Genomic DNA, 18,624 nt, shown 5'->3' with positions numbered 1-18,624 from the left:
AGCCAGCTGCATGTCTTACGCGTTCACACAAAAGGACTGTGCTAAAATTAAAATTATTTGGGGAGGGTTGAATGAAAAATTGGATGTGCTGCTGAGAATTCTAATATATATTCTTCTAGCTTGACTTTTTTTGCAGCATTCCCAACTATGGGCATTGTTAAATTTGGGATTGGTTTTTTTTTTTGAACATGTGAAAAAATGTTACGACTTCACAGATAATTGTTGTAGCTTTATATTTATTTATTTTAAATCCTGCAAAGTTCAATTTCTAAAAGCAAACTTTGAAAATTTGTTAGTTTTTGGATGTACAGTACGTGATTTGTTTCTTTCAATTTGCACCTGTCTTTGCAATCCTGGGTGATCCTTGGAGAGTCATTGCATGTCTTAAAATTGCAAGTGTGAGTGCAGTTTGCAGAAATCTATAGGGCCTGTGGCTACAAATGCGGCCCTGATTTCCTGCTGTTCAAAATACATTTGTGAGATCCAGCCTTGAGAACACATGGAACTTCTCCTCTCTTGAAATAACCCTTCCTTGTCATCTTACCCTGAACTTATTAACCCAAGATATCGGGGTCATTCTTGGGAATATGAACTCTTCTTACTCTCTCCTTTACCACTTGCTTGCTTGCTTTGAAACCATGATTAATGCTAACATAGATTTCTCTCTTAATTAATGTTTGAAACCTTGGTTTGATGTTAGTGTGTAACATCTGATTAAAAGGGAACAGGGTTAATCTAAACTATAGTTAGTTTTGATACAAATGTAATGTGTTGAATTATGGTTAAGGCTAATAAGGAAAAAGTGGAGGGATTTTGCATCAGAGAGGTGAGCTAAAAAGTGACCATTTCTTTCCAGGGCTTACTCCTGATTTACAGGTTGTGCTTTGCTGGAAATCTGATTTATAAACCATGGTTTGCTGGACTTGACTGTTATTTTTAGTCACCTAATTGTGCTACATGGTGTTCCAAAATGTATCTGTTTAGGGATATTTACATAAATCATTACCTAAGGATTATCTTGCATAACATTATGGTTTATTGAGCTGGAGTAAAGTGATAATGATAGATTCTTTGGGAGATGTTGCATCCAGATAGTAATAGGGTTGCATGATTTAGCATTGAAAGAAAAGCACAAGCAGCGGCACTCATTAAAATGTTTGTGTATATTTCTTGCCAAGCCTTGCTTTGGACTGTCATCTGCCCTCATCTTCTTGATTCCTTTGCCTGCCATGTGGTCCAGCAAGGATGAACATGGCATTCAACCCAGTTCCTGGTCGGCTTACAGGAATTTGGTACATTGGATCAGCATTCCTAACACCTGGAAAATCATTTGTCTCAGAAGTACCCACTGACAGGATTATCTCTTAGAAAGCTTGTTCCCATAAAATGCCCCTGTGGAGGCAGCTGTGGGGCTGAAGTCACTCCAGAATTCCTCTATTTAGCTGTAGATTTGTGCATGCTCCATGTCTACACAAACTCCCTCCAGGATACTTTAAACTGTGTGTGATGAAAATAAAGGGAAAGTGAGACATATATTGATGAGTGAGAATGCATCAGTTGGCTTCCTTGGCTTTTACAAAACTTTGAGAGCAGCAAAGCCTTATTTTTACTTACTAATACACTGTAATGCTTCTATACTGAAACTTTATCAGGTTTATTGCCAATTTAATGGCTATGGTTTCCCTAGATTCCTGGCACATGTAGCTTGGTGAGGATACTGAGATTTCTCTTATGCTACCCTCTCAGAATGAGATTTTGCATGGTTAATTTGTGGGGAGAGAATGACTATTAAGCCAGTTCCGGTCAGTAGTTAGGCCTTTTAGAACAGAGAAAGAATGTGTTTAGGTCAGAATTAATTTTAGACAAGAGCTAAGTCTTGATAAACTATTTGTTAGAAGAACCTAGACCTAGAACATGGTACCTCATATCATAACAGAGTACCTCTCAGCATGTGCAACATGCCTTCCTCATTCCTCAATAAGCACACCATCCCACACATACCTGTACTAGAGAGGCATTGACTTTTACCCTAGCCCCTCCTAAGTTTAGAAATTAAGCATAGCCTCAGTGGTAGTGATGATATGTAAAGGGGCAGGTAGAAGGAATGCTTTAGCACCAGCGTGTGTGCCTGCTAACCATTTCTGTGCCAAAAGCTTCCTTACTCCATTGCAACCCCTCTGGGATCTGAATGCTAGCAGCTGACATGGACACACACACAGAGTATATGAATGCACATACCACAGTGCACACACACCACACATTGTCTATAAACCAAAGTGTAGACACATTACAGATTGGAACACACAGCAGCACATGTGTACATGCAAACACATGTACCCTCGCTTCTCAGCTGATTTTCCACATCGTAACTTTGCTGGGCAGAATTATTTCTGAAGAGTAGACAAGATGATTTTCTTCCCTTTGCAGCTTTAGCACAATCTGTTTAGTAGCAATCTGTAATTTTTGTAGAATCTAGTGTTTTATATATTCTTGTAGCTCTCTTAAGACAACACTTGCAATGATACAGGTGCAACATTTTAAAAAATGATATTGACTGAGAAACAAATTAGCTCCCAACCCTTTTCTGATTATAAAATGATTCACTAGAGTGCATACCCCTCTTATCTAGTTTTCTTCAGAAAGTGAAAATCAAGGGGAATAGAATTATCTCTACTTCAATGACTTTTTCTTGAAAGGTAGTGTGTGTGATTGGTTTTCTTGGCTATTTTATGCTTATTTTATTTTATGCTTATTTTATTTTATACTTGAAGTTGATGTGCTGAACCTGCAATTTTGCACTATGCTGTACATTTGTAAAGTTTTACAAGGTATGCTAATTAAAGAGGTTTTCTTTTGTCCTCATAAAGTTCTGCTTTCACAGCCTTTTATTTTCCTTGGATTCATTTCTCTGTGTATTAATATCAATAGCATCCTATATTAGATAAACAGACTTGCCTCCCTATTTTCCCATACTGTAATCTTGCCTTTCCTCCAGGGAACTTGGAGGTATCTATGGGATTACTCTGTTTTATTTACCCCTGTGAGGTAGTTTAGGCCCACTCAGTGTTGGGGGCAGTGGGTTGTTTTTGTGTTGCTTCACCTTAACATTGTCACCATGGGTTAAATTATAAAAATATTTATAGCAGTTAACGCATTTGTATAGGGGGAGGGATTGCATGTCTCACTTGCATTCTGTTAGAAGCCATCAACCATCCAGTCTCAACTCTGTGTGCTTTTATAATTATATGTACATAGGAGATCAGGGTGGTGATACTTATACTTTTACACATGCTACTAGCATTTGTTTTGATTTGCAAAGATGCATATAAGCAGAAACAATTGTAAAGTATTCCAATCATTAAGCATCTGTCAAATTATAATTTACAAGCAATGTTCAACCAGATAGTCCTTCAGCCTGTGACCACAGCAGCTATAGGGCCTAAAAAGACCTTGCAACACTACCTGTCTGCAAGGTGATTGTACTTTGGGAATGGCCGCCTTGTATACCACAAATAATATTTGTAGCCGTATCAGGATCATGAGCCCCCAAATTAAGATGGTGACCTGGCCAGGAGGAAATGTTACTCTCCTAATGAACAAAAGAAGCTGTGATGCTTTGTGGGGGTGGGACTAGGGCACTAAATGTGGAAGGTGGACTCTAGCCAAAAGTTCTGGATGGAGATTGGGAGTGGATGCTTTTAAGAGGTTTGAGGTGCCTTTCTGTGAAGGCTAGCTTGTTGGGTTTCTCTGTCTATGCTGATGTCATGGGTGTTCAATATACCCCACCACAAGTCGGATAACAAATGATGCAAGAAGCTGAGAATAAAATCATTTACTCAGACTGAATTACAAATAAAAGTAAACATGTAACCAAAATAACAAAACAATGGCGATGACTTTCTACAAACCTAGAGCAGAATCCAATAAAAGTGAAGTATGTGTGATTTCAGGGGGAGAAAGTTAAGCATGTGCTCAACTCTCACCAAAATAAATGAGACTTAAATGATCTTCATTTTTGCTGGATGCTACTGATAAAACAACCTTTTCTCAACAGATGAAAGAAAATAGACTGAAAACTGAATTCATACTTTAAATGTTGGTTACCTGACTTGGTGGCATTGAACTTTCACAGATGCATACTGTGGGTGAGCTCGTGTTGCTTAGCACCTGGAAAGACCAATGCATAAGGCCCCCATCTGCACCATGGCACTGCCTGCTCTGCCATTGATCACAGTGTGGTAAAAGTAAGGCACAACTATTGAAGAGAGACTGGACTTTTGCTTGCCAGGATTGCTTGCCTGCAAGTAGTGTCACAGAAAGCATTTGTGACTAATGTTAGGGTTACAGCACTCGCTGTGATGCAGTAATGCTAATGAGCAATGGGAAATATCTTGGCTTCTATTTTATAAATTCATACAACACGTCTTCATTTATTTTCAGGAGTATGCTGCTCTGTATCTTCTTCAGAGATATTCCCTGTTAAGAGGTGAAATTTCAGTTAGTTTCTGGACATAGGAGCTATACACTCCCCAAATACCTTCCTGAAGAGAAGGACCAGTTATTAGGCCAGTCCAAAGACAGGAATGACAGCTAAGATTCGGTCTAAACTGGACCGCTCAGTAGTCACTGCAGTTCATTCCTGCAGTGTAAGCTATAAGCCAGGAAGGCCCCAGGTCAAATCTCTCTTCAACCACAGACCCACAATATGGCTTTAAGCCAATCACTATTTCTTATCAACAGCCCCTTTCCTCAAAGCTCTTAACTATTAGTGTTAGTGTCTGTGAACCTCATTTCTTAAAAAATGAGCGAGGACTTCATATTACAAGCAGCAAAAAAAACAATCAATCGCTGGATGTTTACATTTGAGAAGCTAAAGCACATGGGGAAATGCTCAATTACCTTGTGCAGAAACATTGTTTAAAACACCCTTCCAGATGCAGGACTTTGCAAGTGTCAGGCAAGCCCAAATGATCCAATGGGGTCAGTCCAGCTAGGACAGCAAAGGTGGGGTCTCACCAGTTACCCGTGTGTGAATTCTATGCTCTAGGAAGCACCTCTTTGCAATACCTACCAGTGATAGGAGGATTTTTGCTGTATCAAGACTTCCATAGGCTCAGATTCTAGGTTCAGTTTAAACTAACTTCTATATGTGGAATTATGTCCCTCATTTACCCACTGCGCATGTCCATCCCCTGTCCAGATTTGCTAATGGCAACCAATTGGCCATAATATTTATTTACTTAAGGCATCTATACACTGCTTAACAATTAGAATTTCTAAGTGGTGAACATAAAAATGAACCATACCAAAAATAAAACAATAACAATTCATGAAACCAAGCAAACCCAAACAAAAATCCATGTTTGCATGAAGCCTACACTCATAAAGTTCATGCTTGCACAGGGCCTGCAGAATCCATAACTGTGGTAGTCATTATGTGGAGAAGCTTTATGTGTATCAGATTGAGACATATTCAGCTCTTCTATGCACAGCCCCTATGTAAATGTGATGTCCATATATGGACATCTCTTAAGGGAAAGATACACACCTCTACATCCATAGAAGCTCATTGAAATTAGGCCCCAAGTATCACTTCAAGTATAGCACCACTGAAATAAATGAGTTACTTTAAAAATAAATAAATAAAGTTAGGCTTTAGGTGTAAGCATTTAGCTGTAATTATAAGCCAGCCACATTAACTATGTGTGGACCTGGAAAGAGATGAAGCTACCATTAACTGTTTTCTTTAATAGCACATAGTTGGACTGGAGCCTAGTTGTGAAGCTATAGGGCACATATACTGATGGTGCTTTGTCCCGTTATTAAAAAAATGAACAGGTGGCTTAAAAAAACCCAAGCAGGTGGACCCAACATCATGTCTATGTGAATTTACCTGTGCAAGAGGATACAATGTGGCTCTCTCCGTTTTCCACAATGTCTGGAATTAATTCATCTGCTTCATCATCTGTTAATGGTTTCAAAGGCCCTGGAATCTCTTCGATCAAGGGTTTTGCTGGTTGTATTTTGGCTTCCAATACTTCCTCTTGTTGTGTTAGAAGGTCTGTTACAATGGGTTCTATGGCTTCCTTTGGACAGACTTCGGGTATCTTACATGTGTTTGAAAAGATAGAGATTGGGATCTCTTCTGTCTCTATATTCCTAGAAGTGTCTGTATTTCTTTCAACTATGAAGTCTCTGTCATCACTTGCTTCAGAAATCACTTCAATCTTTGGAGAACTTGGCTATAAAGGTAAAAAAAAACAACCAGCTTGAAAATGTCTGTATTGGCATAGATGATAGATAATTTATTATGGTCAAAGACCAGCTCATGTAACATAACACAATAAAAACAGCGTTCATAAGGATAAAATATACAACCGGAGCGGATTGCAGCAATAGCTCATGAGTTAAAATTGAGATATATACATACCGTACACCCGTACAACTGAGATTTGGGCTACCATAAAAAAATTGAACGTGAGGCACCCCATACATTTCCCCCAGTCTAGTCTTGATACTCTCTACCCTCACACTATTCTAAGGGATGTTGCTTTTCAAAGCACACTGAGAGTTTAACTCCTCAACAGTGGACCAAATTAGTCTGCCAGTGGTTCTAATTTGGCCCATGAGGAAGTTTTTCCAGTGATGCCTAGCTCTCTCACATCTGATGTCAGTAAAGTCATGGCTACAAAGCAACATGTGAGAACCTTAAGCTGTGCTGCTGATGCTTCCTCAGCAGTGGAGCTTGCATTCAGTGCATTTTGCATTGGTCACCAAATATAAACCTGGTTCCACTCAGGAGCTCCTGGGTGGAGCTCATCTCTGCAGAAAGTGGGGCTTGCAATGGAGCACCTAGTGTAAGTGTGGTGAACCTTTGGCCCTCCAGATGCTGCTAAAGTATAACTCCCATCATCCATGCCCATTGGGCCATGATTGATTGCTACACCTCCTACATAGATTTTGAAGTAGTACAACCATGTATTTTATCTGCACACTTCAACTTGTTCCAAACATACAAGCCTGTGCATATGTGCTTGAGGTACTCTGTGGCATCAGCTAAAGAATTTTAGAGTGACACATTGGCTGATATTAAAATATCTCTAGAGTCTCCTGATCTTCAAAAAAGACTGTAGCTCTGTTAAGAATTTACCTAAATTAACTGTAAAAACACAGGATTAAGAAAGCACTGTGCTATTAGAATAACTCACCTTTCTAGTGAAGATCTCTCCTGGTGAGACTTCCAAATCTACATCTTCCAAATCAGGTAGCTCCTAAAAATTAAAGATATTCTGGAGTTTACTGAAGGAAGTAATTTTTAAAATACAAAATTTAGGAGTTTGTGGAAATACAAAACCCATTTCTGAGATGTTTCATCTTGGCCATAACCCACCCTTTCTTCCCTCAGTTAATACATACATCAAGAAAAAGTTTCTCTGGTACATCCAACTTAATTTCTTCTATCTCTGCAGGGTCAGCAAGTTCAGTGAGCAAAAGTCCAGGTGTAGCCATCATATCTACTGGCATCTCTAAAAAAAACGAAAGACACAAAACGCTTAACAGATCTAGGTATAAAAGTATAGAAATGGGAAGGTTATACTGGGCTCTCTCTCTTTTGTATTATGCTCTGTCCCTAGTAAAAGGCTGTCCAAAAATTGTTCTGTCACTGAATAATAATAATAATAATAATAATAATAATAATAATAATAATAATAAAAATTTATTTATACCCCGCCCTCCCTGGCCAGGGCCGGGCTCAGGGTGACTAACACCAAATATAAATTACAATAAAACGTAATAGAAAAAAAAGAAAAAAACAGTTAATTAAAATACAGCTTAAAATGCAGCCACATTCTAGTAGTAGCCCATAAATCAAGACTATAAAGGGAGGAAACATCAGATATTCACCCGAGCCAACTATCCATGCTAGTCCTACATGAGGCAGGGGAAAAAAAAAACAGGGAAAATTTAGATACCAAATCTCATATAAGGGGTCAGACTGAGTCCAAGCCAAAGGCCAGGCGGAACAGCTCTGTCTTGCAGACCCTGCAGAAAGATGTCAAATCTCGTGGGGCCCTGGTGCCCCACTGCAACCTATATGACTGACTTTGCACAAAATCTTAATTGCAGAGACATTTTCTACATGAGTGCTGCACATTCCTGGGACTCTTCAGAATTGACGTGAAGATCTGCTAGTCAAGTTACTCACAAAATATTGTCCCTCTTGTGGAATGCTGCAATATGCAAGCATTTTTGCAGCCTCCCTATAGAATGTTACCTATATATGTGGATAAACTTTCCTAACTAAACAAACCCCACCTTCAGAGCCCTGGTGAAATGAAATGGATGAACCTTTTCCCCAGCCAACTCTACAACCAAAATATGGATGGTGTTTCAACTAGTATTGCTAGTGCATGGTCTGAGGACACATGATGCAGCCACCTTGCTGAAGCTAAGCGGGTTTGTGGTTGGTCAGTATCTGGATGGGAGAGTGTCTGGGAGTCCCCATGAGGACCACCTTGATTTCCAGGATAAAAGATGCACTAACAACTAAATAGATGCATACATACATACCTTCTGCAGTGCATGTAAAATCTGAATGCATGTCAAAGCTCGATTCTTGTACTTCCTGTTCATGATGACCTCTATGACCACTCTCTGGTCTCCCCGACTGATCTCCTATAATTGCTCCTTCAGCCACAGCCTCCTTGTGGGCATCCATACTATCCTTCACAAATTTATCAATCTTCTCCTTTGTTTCCAACACTTCCAAAGTACACGAGTCCTTTCCTGTTGTGTCTGTCTCAGTGCTGCTGCTTGAAGATGGGTTTTCCTCTAGAACAGCCCCAAAACAAAAAGAGAATAAGTGTGCATGCAACTAATCCTAATCCTTGGGTTTTTGTTGAGCAATGTCACTTCAGTCCATTTATTGGTTTTCTTCCAAAAGGATATGAAGGTTTTCCTCTTCTGGGAAGTTCATCCTTGACTGCATGGAAGGTAGTAAGTAACTGGGGCATAAAGAGGGGACAAGTTCAGCAAGTGTGCTTCTGCCCCTAACCCTAACCCTACTCCCACCGGATGCTCAAAAGAGCTATGGTGGCACAGTAGTTCTGCTCAAAAGTTTAAACACAAACCTTCTTCACTGTCAGCTGATGTTCCATCTCTTTCTTCTATTTCCCACTGCCTTTTCCTCTCTTCAGCTTTTTGCCGGATTGCGGCAAGAGCATCAATACTGTCTTGGATCTTCTTCCTTTCTTTCGTGTCCCATGTTTCTCTTTCACTTTGTTCAGCTTCACGGCCACCCTTAGCCCAGGCTTCTGCACAGGCTCTGGAAAGAATAAAGATGACTACCATCAGACACATGGAATGATGTTGCATTAATTTCCGTGGAACTTATGTCTACATAATGAACAGACTCATATGTCTGGCAGTTTCCACAGCCTGAAAGTGTGCAGTGCTGCTGTTGGGCCTATCATCCAGCTGCACTTGCAGGAAAGGGCAATTTACTCTCCCTGGTTTGTGCTTAATTAATTGTCATTGTTATGTTTGATGGCATTATATGGATTTTAGATAACTTTGGTTGTGGGGTGGCTAACTAAAATGGTAATAAAAAATGTGTGAACAGTACTGCTATGTGGGAGTGTAAAATTATTATTATTTATTGGATTTCTATTCCACCCTTCCTCTGGAGGGAGCCTGGGACAGTTATACAACATCATAAATATAATGTTTATATAATATAATTACCAAAATTATATTTCAAACCATGCAAAACATAGCAACTACCTGCCTCCTGACATCCATCTTCCATTCATGTACAGTGACCAAAAATGGTCCTCAGTTTCAGTCTAAATAACAACACACTCTTCATCAGGGAGGGTGTTCTATAATCAGGGTGTCACAACAGAGAAAGCCTGGTCCTGGGTCACTGTCACCACCACTCTGGATCATACCCATTGGCAGTACCACCAGCAGGACCTCCTCCATACATTTTACAATTTGGATTGGTCAGTATTGGGGGAGTAACATCAGAGAAGGGTGTTTCTAGGACTAAGATGAAACTGTGAAGTTCCCTTGCTATTTTTGCTATTGGATGCTGCAAGTTGTTTAAGTAATCTTGTTATATTTGTGTATTGAAATGTGGTTTTCTCTGTGTTCTTATATTTCTGTTTTGCTAGGTTATTAAGAAATTGTTTTTGTAGTGTTTGTTTAACATGCATCCGTTTCTTTGTTGTAAGCCACTTTGAGCATGACTCTTGGGTGAAAAAGTGGCATACAAACAAAGTGAATCAATGAATAAGACTGTCTTTAAATTGTGCTACCTCTGTTGCCCCAGTCACAAGCTTGCTCTCCTGAAGTGATTGCTTTGGGGGTTGTCACATTAGTGAACTGAAGCAATTTGTTTAGGATCAGAATCTTACAGGCCATTCTGTTGTGGTTTTGTGTGTGTGTGTGTGTGTGTGTGTATTATAACAGCCCCATGAAGTTAGTTGTTAATATACCCATTTTTCAGACAACATAGTCAGAATTGATTAGGCTACTAATAATATTTTGGACTGGTCATCTCTTCACTCTCTCCTTTCCCACTTTACCTGTCCTTTGGAAACACTGGCCTGTCATCCAAATATGTCAGATGTTTCAATCTGATGGTAAGTGTCCTCCTGTAATAAGGAATTTTCTTTATTACCTCATTTCCCATTAAGTTCAATACACGCTGCAAGGGAAAAAAAGCAAAACAGCTTCAATTTAAAATACAACAGTAGAAATTATTTTTGTACAATATGTGAAGCCATCCTGGAACTAAAAATAGTTGAATATGTATCTATTTAAATCATTTTCATAGGATCAGGTCTGAGTAAACTTTTGTTCACTTAACCCCCATAGCAACACTGTAAGCATAACTGAAGTAACTGCACCTTCTTCTCATTCACTCCTGCAGAAGAAAGGAAAAATGTGCACTCAGAGACATTACTGGGGTGGGAGCTAAACCTCCTACCTGTTCTTTGTGGCCCCTGTTCTTCTTGCATAAGGCAGGTCTGAATCAAGCATACTCATATTGACATAACCAATCATGGATTTTGTTTCCTGATTATGCAAATTTATTACAGTATTTCCTCTCCTACCACCGGACTCTAAATTTTATTAAGGCATGTTAATGTCCCTGAAAGCACTGGATACAGCATATATCCTTCCACAGCGCAGTAAGATTAGTGGAACAGAATCATTTTGTGCCTGAGAAATGGTGATCAGATAAAGCAATCTTAGAGTTATTCTTTGCTTACCAAATCAGGCATGGTCTCCAGGACATTTAAAATGTTTGGATCATCTAGTCTATTGTAAGAGAGGTCAAGGACACTGATACTTGGGCATTGCTGTAAGTGTTGTATGTCTTCAACTGTTTGCAGCTGATTGTGAGCAATCTGTAGAGTGTGCAGAACTTTCAAACAAGCTGTTGAAAAGTAAGGATACCATTAGAATAAGTAAAATGAATGGGACCGCCAAATAAATTAAGAAATCGTAACAAAGGCAACAAGATTATGCTACCAGAGCCAATTACAGCCCAACCAAGGTTGCCATTTTAGGCATAGGGGCAAGATTCTCAGAAAGTTCTGCTTGTGGGTATACTGTACAAGATTAAAATGCACACACCCACATATTGTCCTCTGAAACACTGGAAAGTCCTCAGTCATACCAAACTGGAACCGCAAAGCCCAGTTCAGTCCCAGAGTATAGGGGTCCAGGTTAACTGGCCACAGAATTGTAATTAGGAATGCTTGTTAGTTAAATGTAAGTATAGAGGTACCGGTACATCTGATGACAACAGTTTAAGGGGCAAGGGGCCTATTTCAAGAAGGGGAATTTAGATTAGATGTAGGGGGAAGTAATCTTACTCTGCAGTTGATCAATAAAACACACTTCATGATGAGGCTGCAGCATTGCTTCTCTTGGACATATGACTATAGACGTTAGTTCATTTTCAGGCCCAAAGTATGTGCTAGTTTTATTTTGTGTCCTTGTGTTACTATCCTTGTGTCATTCCCTTCACAAATTACAGGCACAGGGGCTCATTTTGAGATTAGGACCCTGTGTGGAGCTAAGGGTTAAAATGCTTCAACACTCACCATCACGCCCCACCCCCAACTGGTTCCCAATATGGCTCACTCCACTGTTAGGAATTTAAAGAAAAAGTTTGCACTGAAGACTTTCAGTGCTGAAAATGTTCCTCCTTCCTCCTTTTGACTCAGTGCATATTGCTCTGCTTTCCTTTGAAGCACATCAGTGAGGCTGAAGAGCGTGGGGAGGCGGGGGGGAGAGTTTTGTTGTCTGGGTAGCCCTGGACCTCCATAGACACCATCCAGGCTTACATCCCAGGGAGGTCACTTCAGTGCTGCTAACACAGTGATTTGACTTCACCCCCAGAGGCGCACACCATTGTCTCTCAAGACAGACAGATGCCAACAACAAAATTTGCCTCCACAGAAGCCACCAGAAATTGCTGTGGAAATGTTTTGCACTGAGTTTTAACACATTGGTGCCCCTACATGTATGACCGCAACACCACTAAATAACACTGTGTTCAGGTTATGGATCTTATTTCAGTGAAGTTAGCATTCTTACAGAGGTTTTCAATTGTCTTGACATAATTGTTGCTGAGGTTGAGAGAATCCAGCTTTTCCAAGGGTTCAAGATTCTCAATTTTATTTATTAAATTCAGCTGCAGATAAAGGCAACGCAAATCTGTCTGTGCATCCAGGTTCTCGATCTTAGTCAAGCCATTGCATTCCAACCATAAGCACTTCAATCCTGTATATTCTTCCAGGTTCTCCAGACGATCAAATCCTGCAGGAAGAAAAATGCAGTAAACACAATGGCAACATGGACCATATTTCAGAATGAAGTTGTTATAATAAAAGGAGTGGGGATATGGTCTTAAAGTGGGGACCCATGGACAAGAAAATACTGTTGAATGCTTTCCTTTGCCTGCCCTCCACAAACCTCTATCTCCATTCATGTTTTTCTTGGCTTTCTCCAAGGCTTGAGTATTGTCAAGTTCTGGGCACCACAATGTAATAATGATACCAACAAACTGGAACATGCATGAACAAATAAGTACCTCTATCGGGTGATATCTACATTTCACACATAAAATTACTTAAACATAGGTACACAAATACTGGCTTAACCAACTAGCCAACTGTTATTTGAAGAAGATCTTAAAAAAGAAGCAGAGCCTGTTTTCATTTTTGCTGCAGGTAAGGAGATCCAGGGGCCCAATCGAGCTAATATACTCCACTGAAAGTTAGTTACATTGAAAGCAACACTGAACCAGTATCCCCCCACACCCTGCCCCTGCAGGGTTAACAGCTGTGGGAGAGGAGGAGCAATTCAGATTGGGAAAACCATGAGTTAAACACCCCTTTCCCCACTGCCACTGCTCCTATCAAAATCTGAGCCTCTCACTGCTGATTTTAAAAATTAAATATATTGTCAAAGATCCATTTACAGATGCTATAAATCCTTACTTATGATGAACTAAATCTCATTGAACTGAGAGGGGCTCATATAAAGAAAGAAATAAGCCCCTCGGTTCAGTGAGATTTGCTCCATAAAGATGCATAGGACCTGGGCTTACTAACTTTAGCTTGAGTCTTGATCTTCACTTACAGAATTACCACAAAAATCACAGAAGTATCCTCCCTGTTAAGACTGTGGACATCAATACCAGATACTGGTATATGCTGGAGACAGGAGAAGACTATCCCCATCATGTTCTACTGGTTTGCTTCCAGTGGCATCTGCTGGCTGTTGTTGAACAAAGAATGCCAGAACAGATGGGAGTTGAAACGTGCACTTCTGAAACATTTAATAAAATATTTGTATACATTGACCTAGATTTAGATTCTACAATATTTCAACAAATTATATTTCTATGTTCTCAGGTGTTCATGTTCAGTTCTTTTGCTACAATATAGCTAGCAGATTGGCCCTTACCTTTGTAATGGAGATAGAGGGTGTCATTCAAGGATGGGGTCACATACAATTTATGCTGTTTGCAGAGGTCCCTCAGTATCTTTTTGGTCATTCTAAAACATTAAGGAGTAGTGTGAGTAGAGTACATACTCTAGAAGCTCCACCTGCTTATTTAGAAGGTAGATGTGCTGCTTAATATTGATATTTTCACTAACTTCCTCCCCAAGGTTCAGAAAGTTTCCCAATCCTTGGATCACACTTTCAGAGGGGAAGCAGAGGCACTGCATACAGAACACTGAATCCAGCCAGAATAGCAGCTAAAGAATGTTGTTTTAATTTCATTGTTTTTAAGTTTGCTGAGGGGTGAGATTTAACAATAAAGAGGGTATTATTTTTGGTCAGCTGTTGCATATCTGAAATCTGTGACATTTTATGCTGGCTGCATAAAATGCATGCTCTCTTGAGAGAATTTTCACACAAAGGCTCAGTGCAAAACCAACAAGTAGTCTGGATTTTATAATTATGTTATCAAGTTCATTACTGACACTGATCCAGCTTCAAAACCCTAGTTTTCAAACTTCAATTAAAAGCTAACTTTGGTTAACCATAGCACCACTGTAGACATAGCATGACGCTAAAGTTAAGGGAAGTGACTGGGGAATTCATGTCGGGGAGGGTAACCTGTGAGCCTACTCATAATACCTTGACATGGTTAAGAGACTGGCAGCACTATAAAAAAAATTCCCTGATTTGTTAAGGTAAGACCACGAATAAAAACTAAATTACCTCAAACCACCTTGTTTGTTTGATTGTTCACAGGATGAGCCAGCCGCCGGCTCTTGGTCACCATTTCTATTTTCCTCATTCTGTTGATGTATATTGGTCACAGAGCTGTCTCTCTTCTGTGGTGCTTGGAGATTATATGTGAAAATACAGTATATTGCAGAATGTATTTTAAATGTATAGATCCAGGAAATTCACCTTAAAGGCAGAAACTAAAGTTTCTTCAATGAGCTAATTGTTACATACAGTAATACCTACTGATAGCTGCAGTATAACCAATATGCCATACTGAGCTCTTTGGAAGAAAAGGGAGATAAAAATGTAATCAAGAAATAAACAAGATACATTGCTGCAGGCTCTCTCTGGCCTCCTCCCACCTTTGCTATGTGAAATGAATGGTCTGACTGGCCTTACTCCTTTGCCTGAAATTGAACATAAAAAAGAATTAAATTCCAAGAAAACTGAAGCCTCCCAATGATCACAGTCTTGAAATCAATCTTTTTGGTCTGACCCAGCAAAGCAGTTCTTATGCTCTTAAAAGCACCAAGACAGTTGATAAAGACACAGGAGTAAGTCTCTCCCCCAGCCCGCCCCCCGCAAAGGGTGGCTGCAGTATGCAACTGTGGAGTAGAATAACCCACCTAGAAAATACTTGAGAATAAAAGTTACATGGTCCCATCATTCACCCAGTCCATCACACCATATACCAGCCACTTAATCTAGCTTTCGAGCATGAGGGCAAGCAATGCACCAGTGTTTTCCTGCTGACTAAGGATCAGAGAAATCCCCCATAGTAACACCCAGGAGGAGTATGTGATCCTGACGGGAAATTTAATGTGGCAATATCTTTCATAGGTCTGTAACTTATAGTACTGATATTTTCCATGTAATTTACCTGGTTCTCCATTACCACAGTCATTCCTAATAATTTCCGACTTCAGTTGCTCATTGGCAGGATCTTTTTCTGTTCCTTGTTCTCCTTCTGGGAGTTGAGGCTGTAGTTCTAAAATTCAGACAGATGGAAACAGGCTCAGTGGATGTTTAAATCTGCTAACTCAAACAAAGAGATGGGCACTCCAGAGGGAGGCCTCTCATTTCATTTTGTTGCATGCATGTAATATTCCAGAATATACACATCTGTTCACAACAGAGGAATCTGTATCTGTAGGGACTGTATTTGCACTGCAGTGTATGTCTGCATTAATTTAGTTTTATATGTGGCTCTCTCTCTCTCTCTCTTGCTGGAGCTTTTACAAGTGCAAGAAAAGAAAAGGTCAGGAAAATGACATGGCATCATTGCGATAAGAATGGTGAACATTCCCAAAGTTGGCCACATTTTGTTCAGTTCTATACAAAAACTCCTATGCTTGTGTAGTAAAGCAGGGAAGTACTCAGTCCCCTTACTATTCTTAATTAAAAATAATAAATAATAGATTAATTTAAACCTTAACATTGGTATTTAATATTATTGTATGCAAACCAGTTCAAGTTTTTTTAAGCGTTATATAAATCTTGCCAAATTAAAAAATATATTATCAAAATGGCAGAAAGTTGTGCCTTGTCATTCATTTTAGCCCAAGGTGTTGTCAAAATTACTTCATGTTCAAAAGTTACACACACACAGCCTCCAATAGCAAGAACTACCTGATTTTGTTAAGTTGTCCTCATTGTTGGAACAGGTGTCCACCTGCCTGCAGTCTTTCATGCCTTGACCATTCTCTTCCCCTGCAACAGCCTCTCCTGACCCAGGTTCTTCACTGAGTGGATGCATTTTGAAGCGTTCCTACTGAGAGACAACAGGAAAGTTACAGCATGCCCCACAATTATCTACGTTGTATTTATTCAGATCATTCAAGCATAACTGTATGTGCAAATCATAGTTTTAAATTAAATGTTTTTTTTTATTTTGTATGATGACCATGAACCCCTTTGAGAAACATTGTGTGAGAAAAGCCGTATACAAATCTTGTAAATGAATAAATGTCCCTGCATTTGGCAAAGGAAAAATAGCACAGCAGACCAAATTAGAACCCCAGCTGGGTATAATAGGCCCACGGGCCAGAAGCCCTTCATACCTGAAATAGACAGGTGGCAAGATGCTGGTCCATGAACTCTTCTGCCCCACTAATAGTACATTGGTTTAATAAGAAATTACAGTCCACTATTTTATTATTTACAGCATTTTTATCCGGCTTTTCTGCCAAAGAGCGGCTCCCAGGACAGCATACAAATATTGATGGCAAGTACTTGGGCTCATAATTTGACAGGTGACAAAAATGGGAAAAGGACTAGGAGGATGTAGGAAGAAATACAGGTAAAACCTAAGCCCCATTTCTCAGTTACATAATTCTTGTAGTGGCCAGCTGGAAGGAGGAGCCAAATGTTGCTGGTCTTCCAGCAGAGCTGTGGTCCCATCTCTCCCCTCTCTTGTAGCCTACTGTAGAAATACATTACAGTGCAGCATCATATGGTAGATGGCATCACATTCAATGCGGCTTACTCCTAGGTATGTGTCTTCCCCTTATGCCGCAGTCCCACACTCACTTATATGCCCGACTTCTGATATGTAGTGTTGTTTGTTGCTTTTCAAGGTGCCCACAACACTGTTGGTTATTCTACTTGCTGTTGAATTTTTCACCTTTCAAATTCCAAAATGAGGGGTGCTAAAAAGTTGCAACATGACTTGGGAATTTAAAAGATATTTTGGTTAAATTAATATAATTAATATAATTTAGTTTTGTTGGGGTAAGTAAAAGAGTAAAATTGCATAAAGGTAAAGATAAAGGGACCCCTGACAATTAAGTCCAGTCGCGGATCACTCTGGGGTTGCAGCGCTCATCTTGCTTTATTGGCCGAGGGAGCCGGCGTTTGTCCGCAAACAGCTTTCCGGGTCATGTGGCCAGCATGACTAAGCCGCTTCTGGCAAACCAGTGCAGAGCACGGAAACGCCATTTACCTTCCCGCTGGAGCGGTACCTATTTACCTACTTGCACTTTGACGTGCTTTTGAACTGCTAGGTTGGCAGGAGCAGGGACCAAGCAACGGGAGCTCACCCTGTCGTGGGGATCGGCAAGCCCTAGGCTCTGTGGTTTAGACCACAGCTTCACCTAAAAATGATTGCCAAGAACTTGCAGCTATATTATTTGTTGTTATTATTTTAAGTATTAGCCGATACTTTCAGAAGGCAAAATTAAAATTCTTTGGTTTTCCGGAAGCAGTTTACATGCTTCCTTATCAAATGTGAACTTACCAAGTTGTCCAATAACAAAAACAATAGCAGAATTGAATTCCTTGCACCCAAAACCACTCATTGAATAAATCTGCAAAAATTAAATTTCACCCCCAGCAGCCTTTCTCAACCTGTGGGTCCCCAGATGTTGTTGAACTACAACTCCCATCACCCCTAGCTAGCAAGGCCAGAGCTCAGGGATGATGGGAGTTGTAGTCCAACAAACATCTGGGGACCCACAGGTTGAGAACCACTGCGTGATTTGCGCTATGCAGCAGCCCACTTAAAGTAACCCAGAATACTTCTCTGGGCATAAGCAGAGCACAATCCCTGCTCGGGAGCAATAGCTGCAGCCGGACGCCACGTAACTGAGCAGGGGCTCCCAGACAGGTCTGCTTAGCCCCAGCACCTCTTTGTTTGAAACACACGCCCCCCCCCCCCCCAGCTTGCTGTCCCCATTTAATACCCTCCTCTCTTTCTCTTCTTCGCTGCCCACTCAAGGTGTCTTCGCCATCCTTCCTCTCACTAAGGTGATGCTACCGGGGGAAGCCTGGCTGCCCGAGCCCCTTCTTCACCCAACCACACCAGCTTCTTCCTTCAACGGCTACTTTCCAACAGCTTCCCCCCGTTGCCATGGCGACGCG

General features: G+C 40.3%; 1 protein-coding gene and 1 long non-coding RNA gene across 5 annotated transcripts; both read right to left on the bottom strand.

The window, feature by feature from the left end:
- Positions 1-219: 219 nt before the first annotated feature.
- On the bottom strand, positions 220-3,645 carry LOC309347253. Its single transcript, XR_014158886.1, has 2 exons — positions 2,338-3,645; positions 220-1,497 (listed from the first exon to the last, which is right to left on the bottom strand). It is a non-coding gene; the product is annotated as an uncharacterized lncRNA (long non-coding RNA).
- A 172-nt stretch (positions 3,646-3,817) lies between these two features.
- DNAAF1 (dynein axonemal assembly factor 1) lies at positions 3,818-18,624 on the bottom strand. 4 transcript variants are annotated; one of them, XM_081871575.1, is made up of 15 exons: positions 18,447-18,624; positions 17,296-17,433; positions 16,396-16,537; positions 15,647-15,754; positions 14,755-14,878; positions 13,990-14,081; positions 12,616-12,837; positions 11,280-11,446; positions 10,590-10,711; positions 9,132-9,325; positions 8,572-8,832; positions 7,417-7,526; positions 7,209-7,271; positions 5,894-6,242; positions 3,818-4,476 (listed from the first exon to the last, which is right to left on the bottom strand). In XM_081871575.1, exons 3-15 carry the CDS (start codon positions 16,520-16,522, stop codon positions 4,427-4,429), a joined length of 1,989 nt encoding a protein of 662 aa, XP_081727701.1. In that variant the 5' UTR covers positions 16,523-16,537; positions 17,296-17,433; positions 18,447-18,624; the 3' UTR covers positions 3,818-4,426. The 4 variants fall into 4 exon arrangements, with proteins under 4 accessions (XP_081727701.1, XP_081727702.1, XP_081727699.1 ...); XM_081871576.1 differs by having other exon boundaries at positions 16,396-16,534; XM_081871573.1 differs by lacking the exon at positions 17,296-17,433 and having other exon boundaries at positions 18,447-18,623.

The sequence above is a fragment of the Podarcis erhardii genome (genome assembly GCF_964252035.2).
Source record: "Podarcis erhardii genome assembly, chromosome: 7".
Taxonomy (NCBI): domain Eukaryota; kingdom Metazoa; phylum Chordata; class Lepidosauria; order Squamata; family Lacertidae; genus Podarcis; species Podarcis erhardii.
Note: the sequence above shows the minus strand (reverse complement) of the source record. Positions and strands in the feature narration are given on the sequence as shown.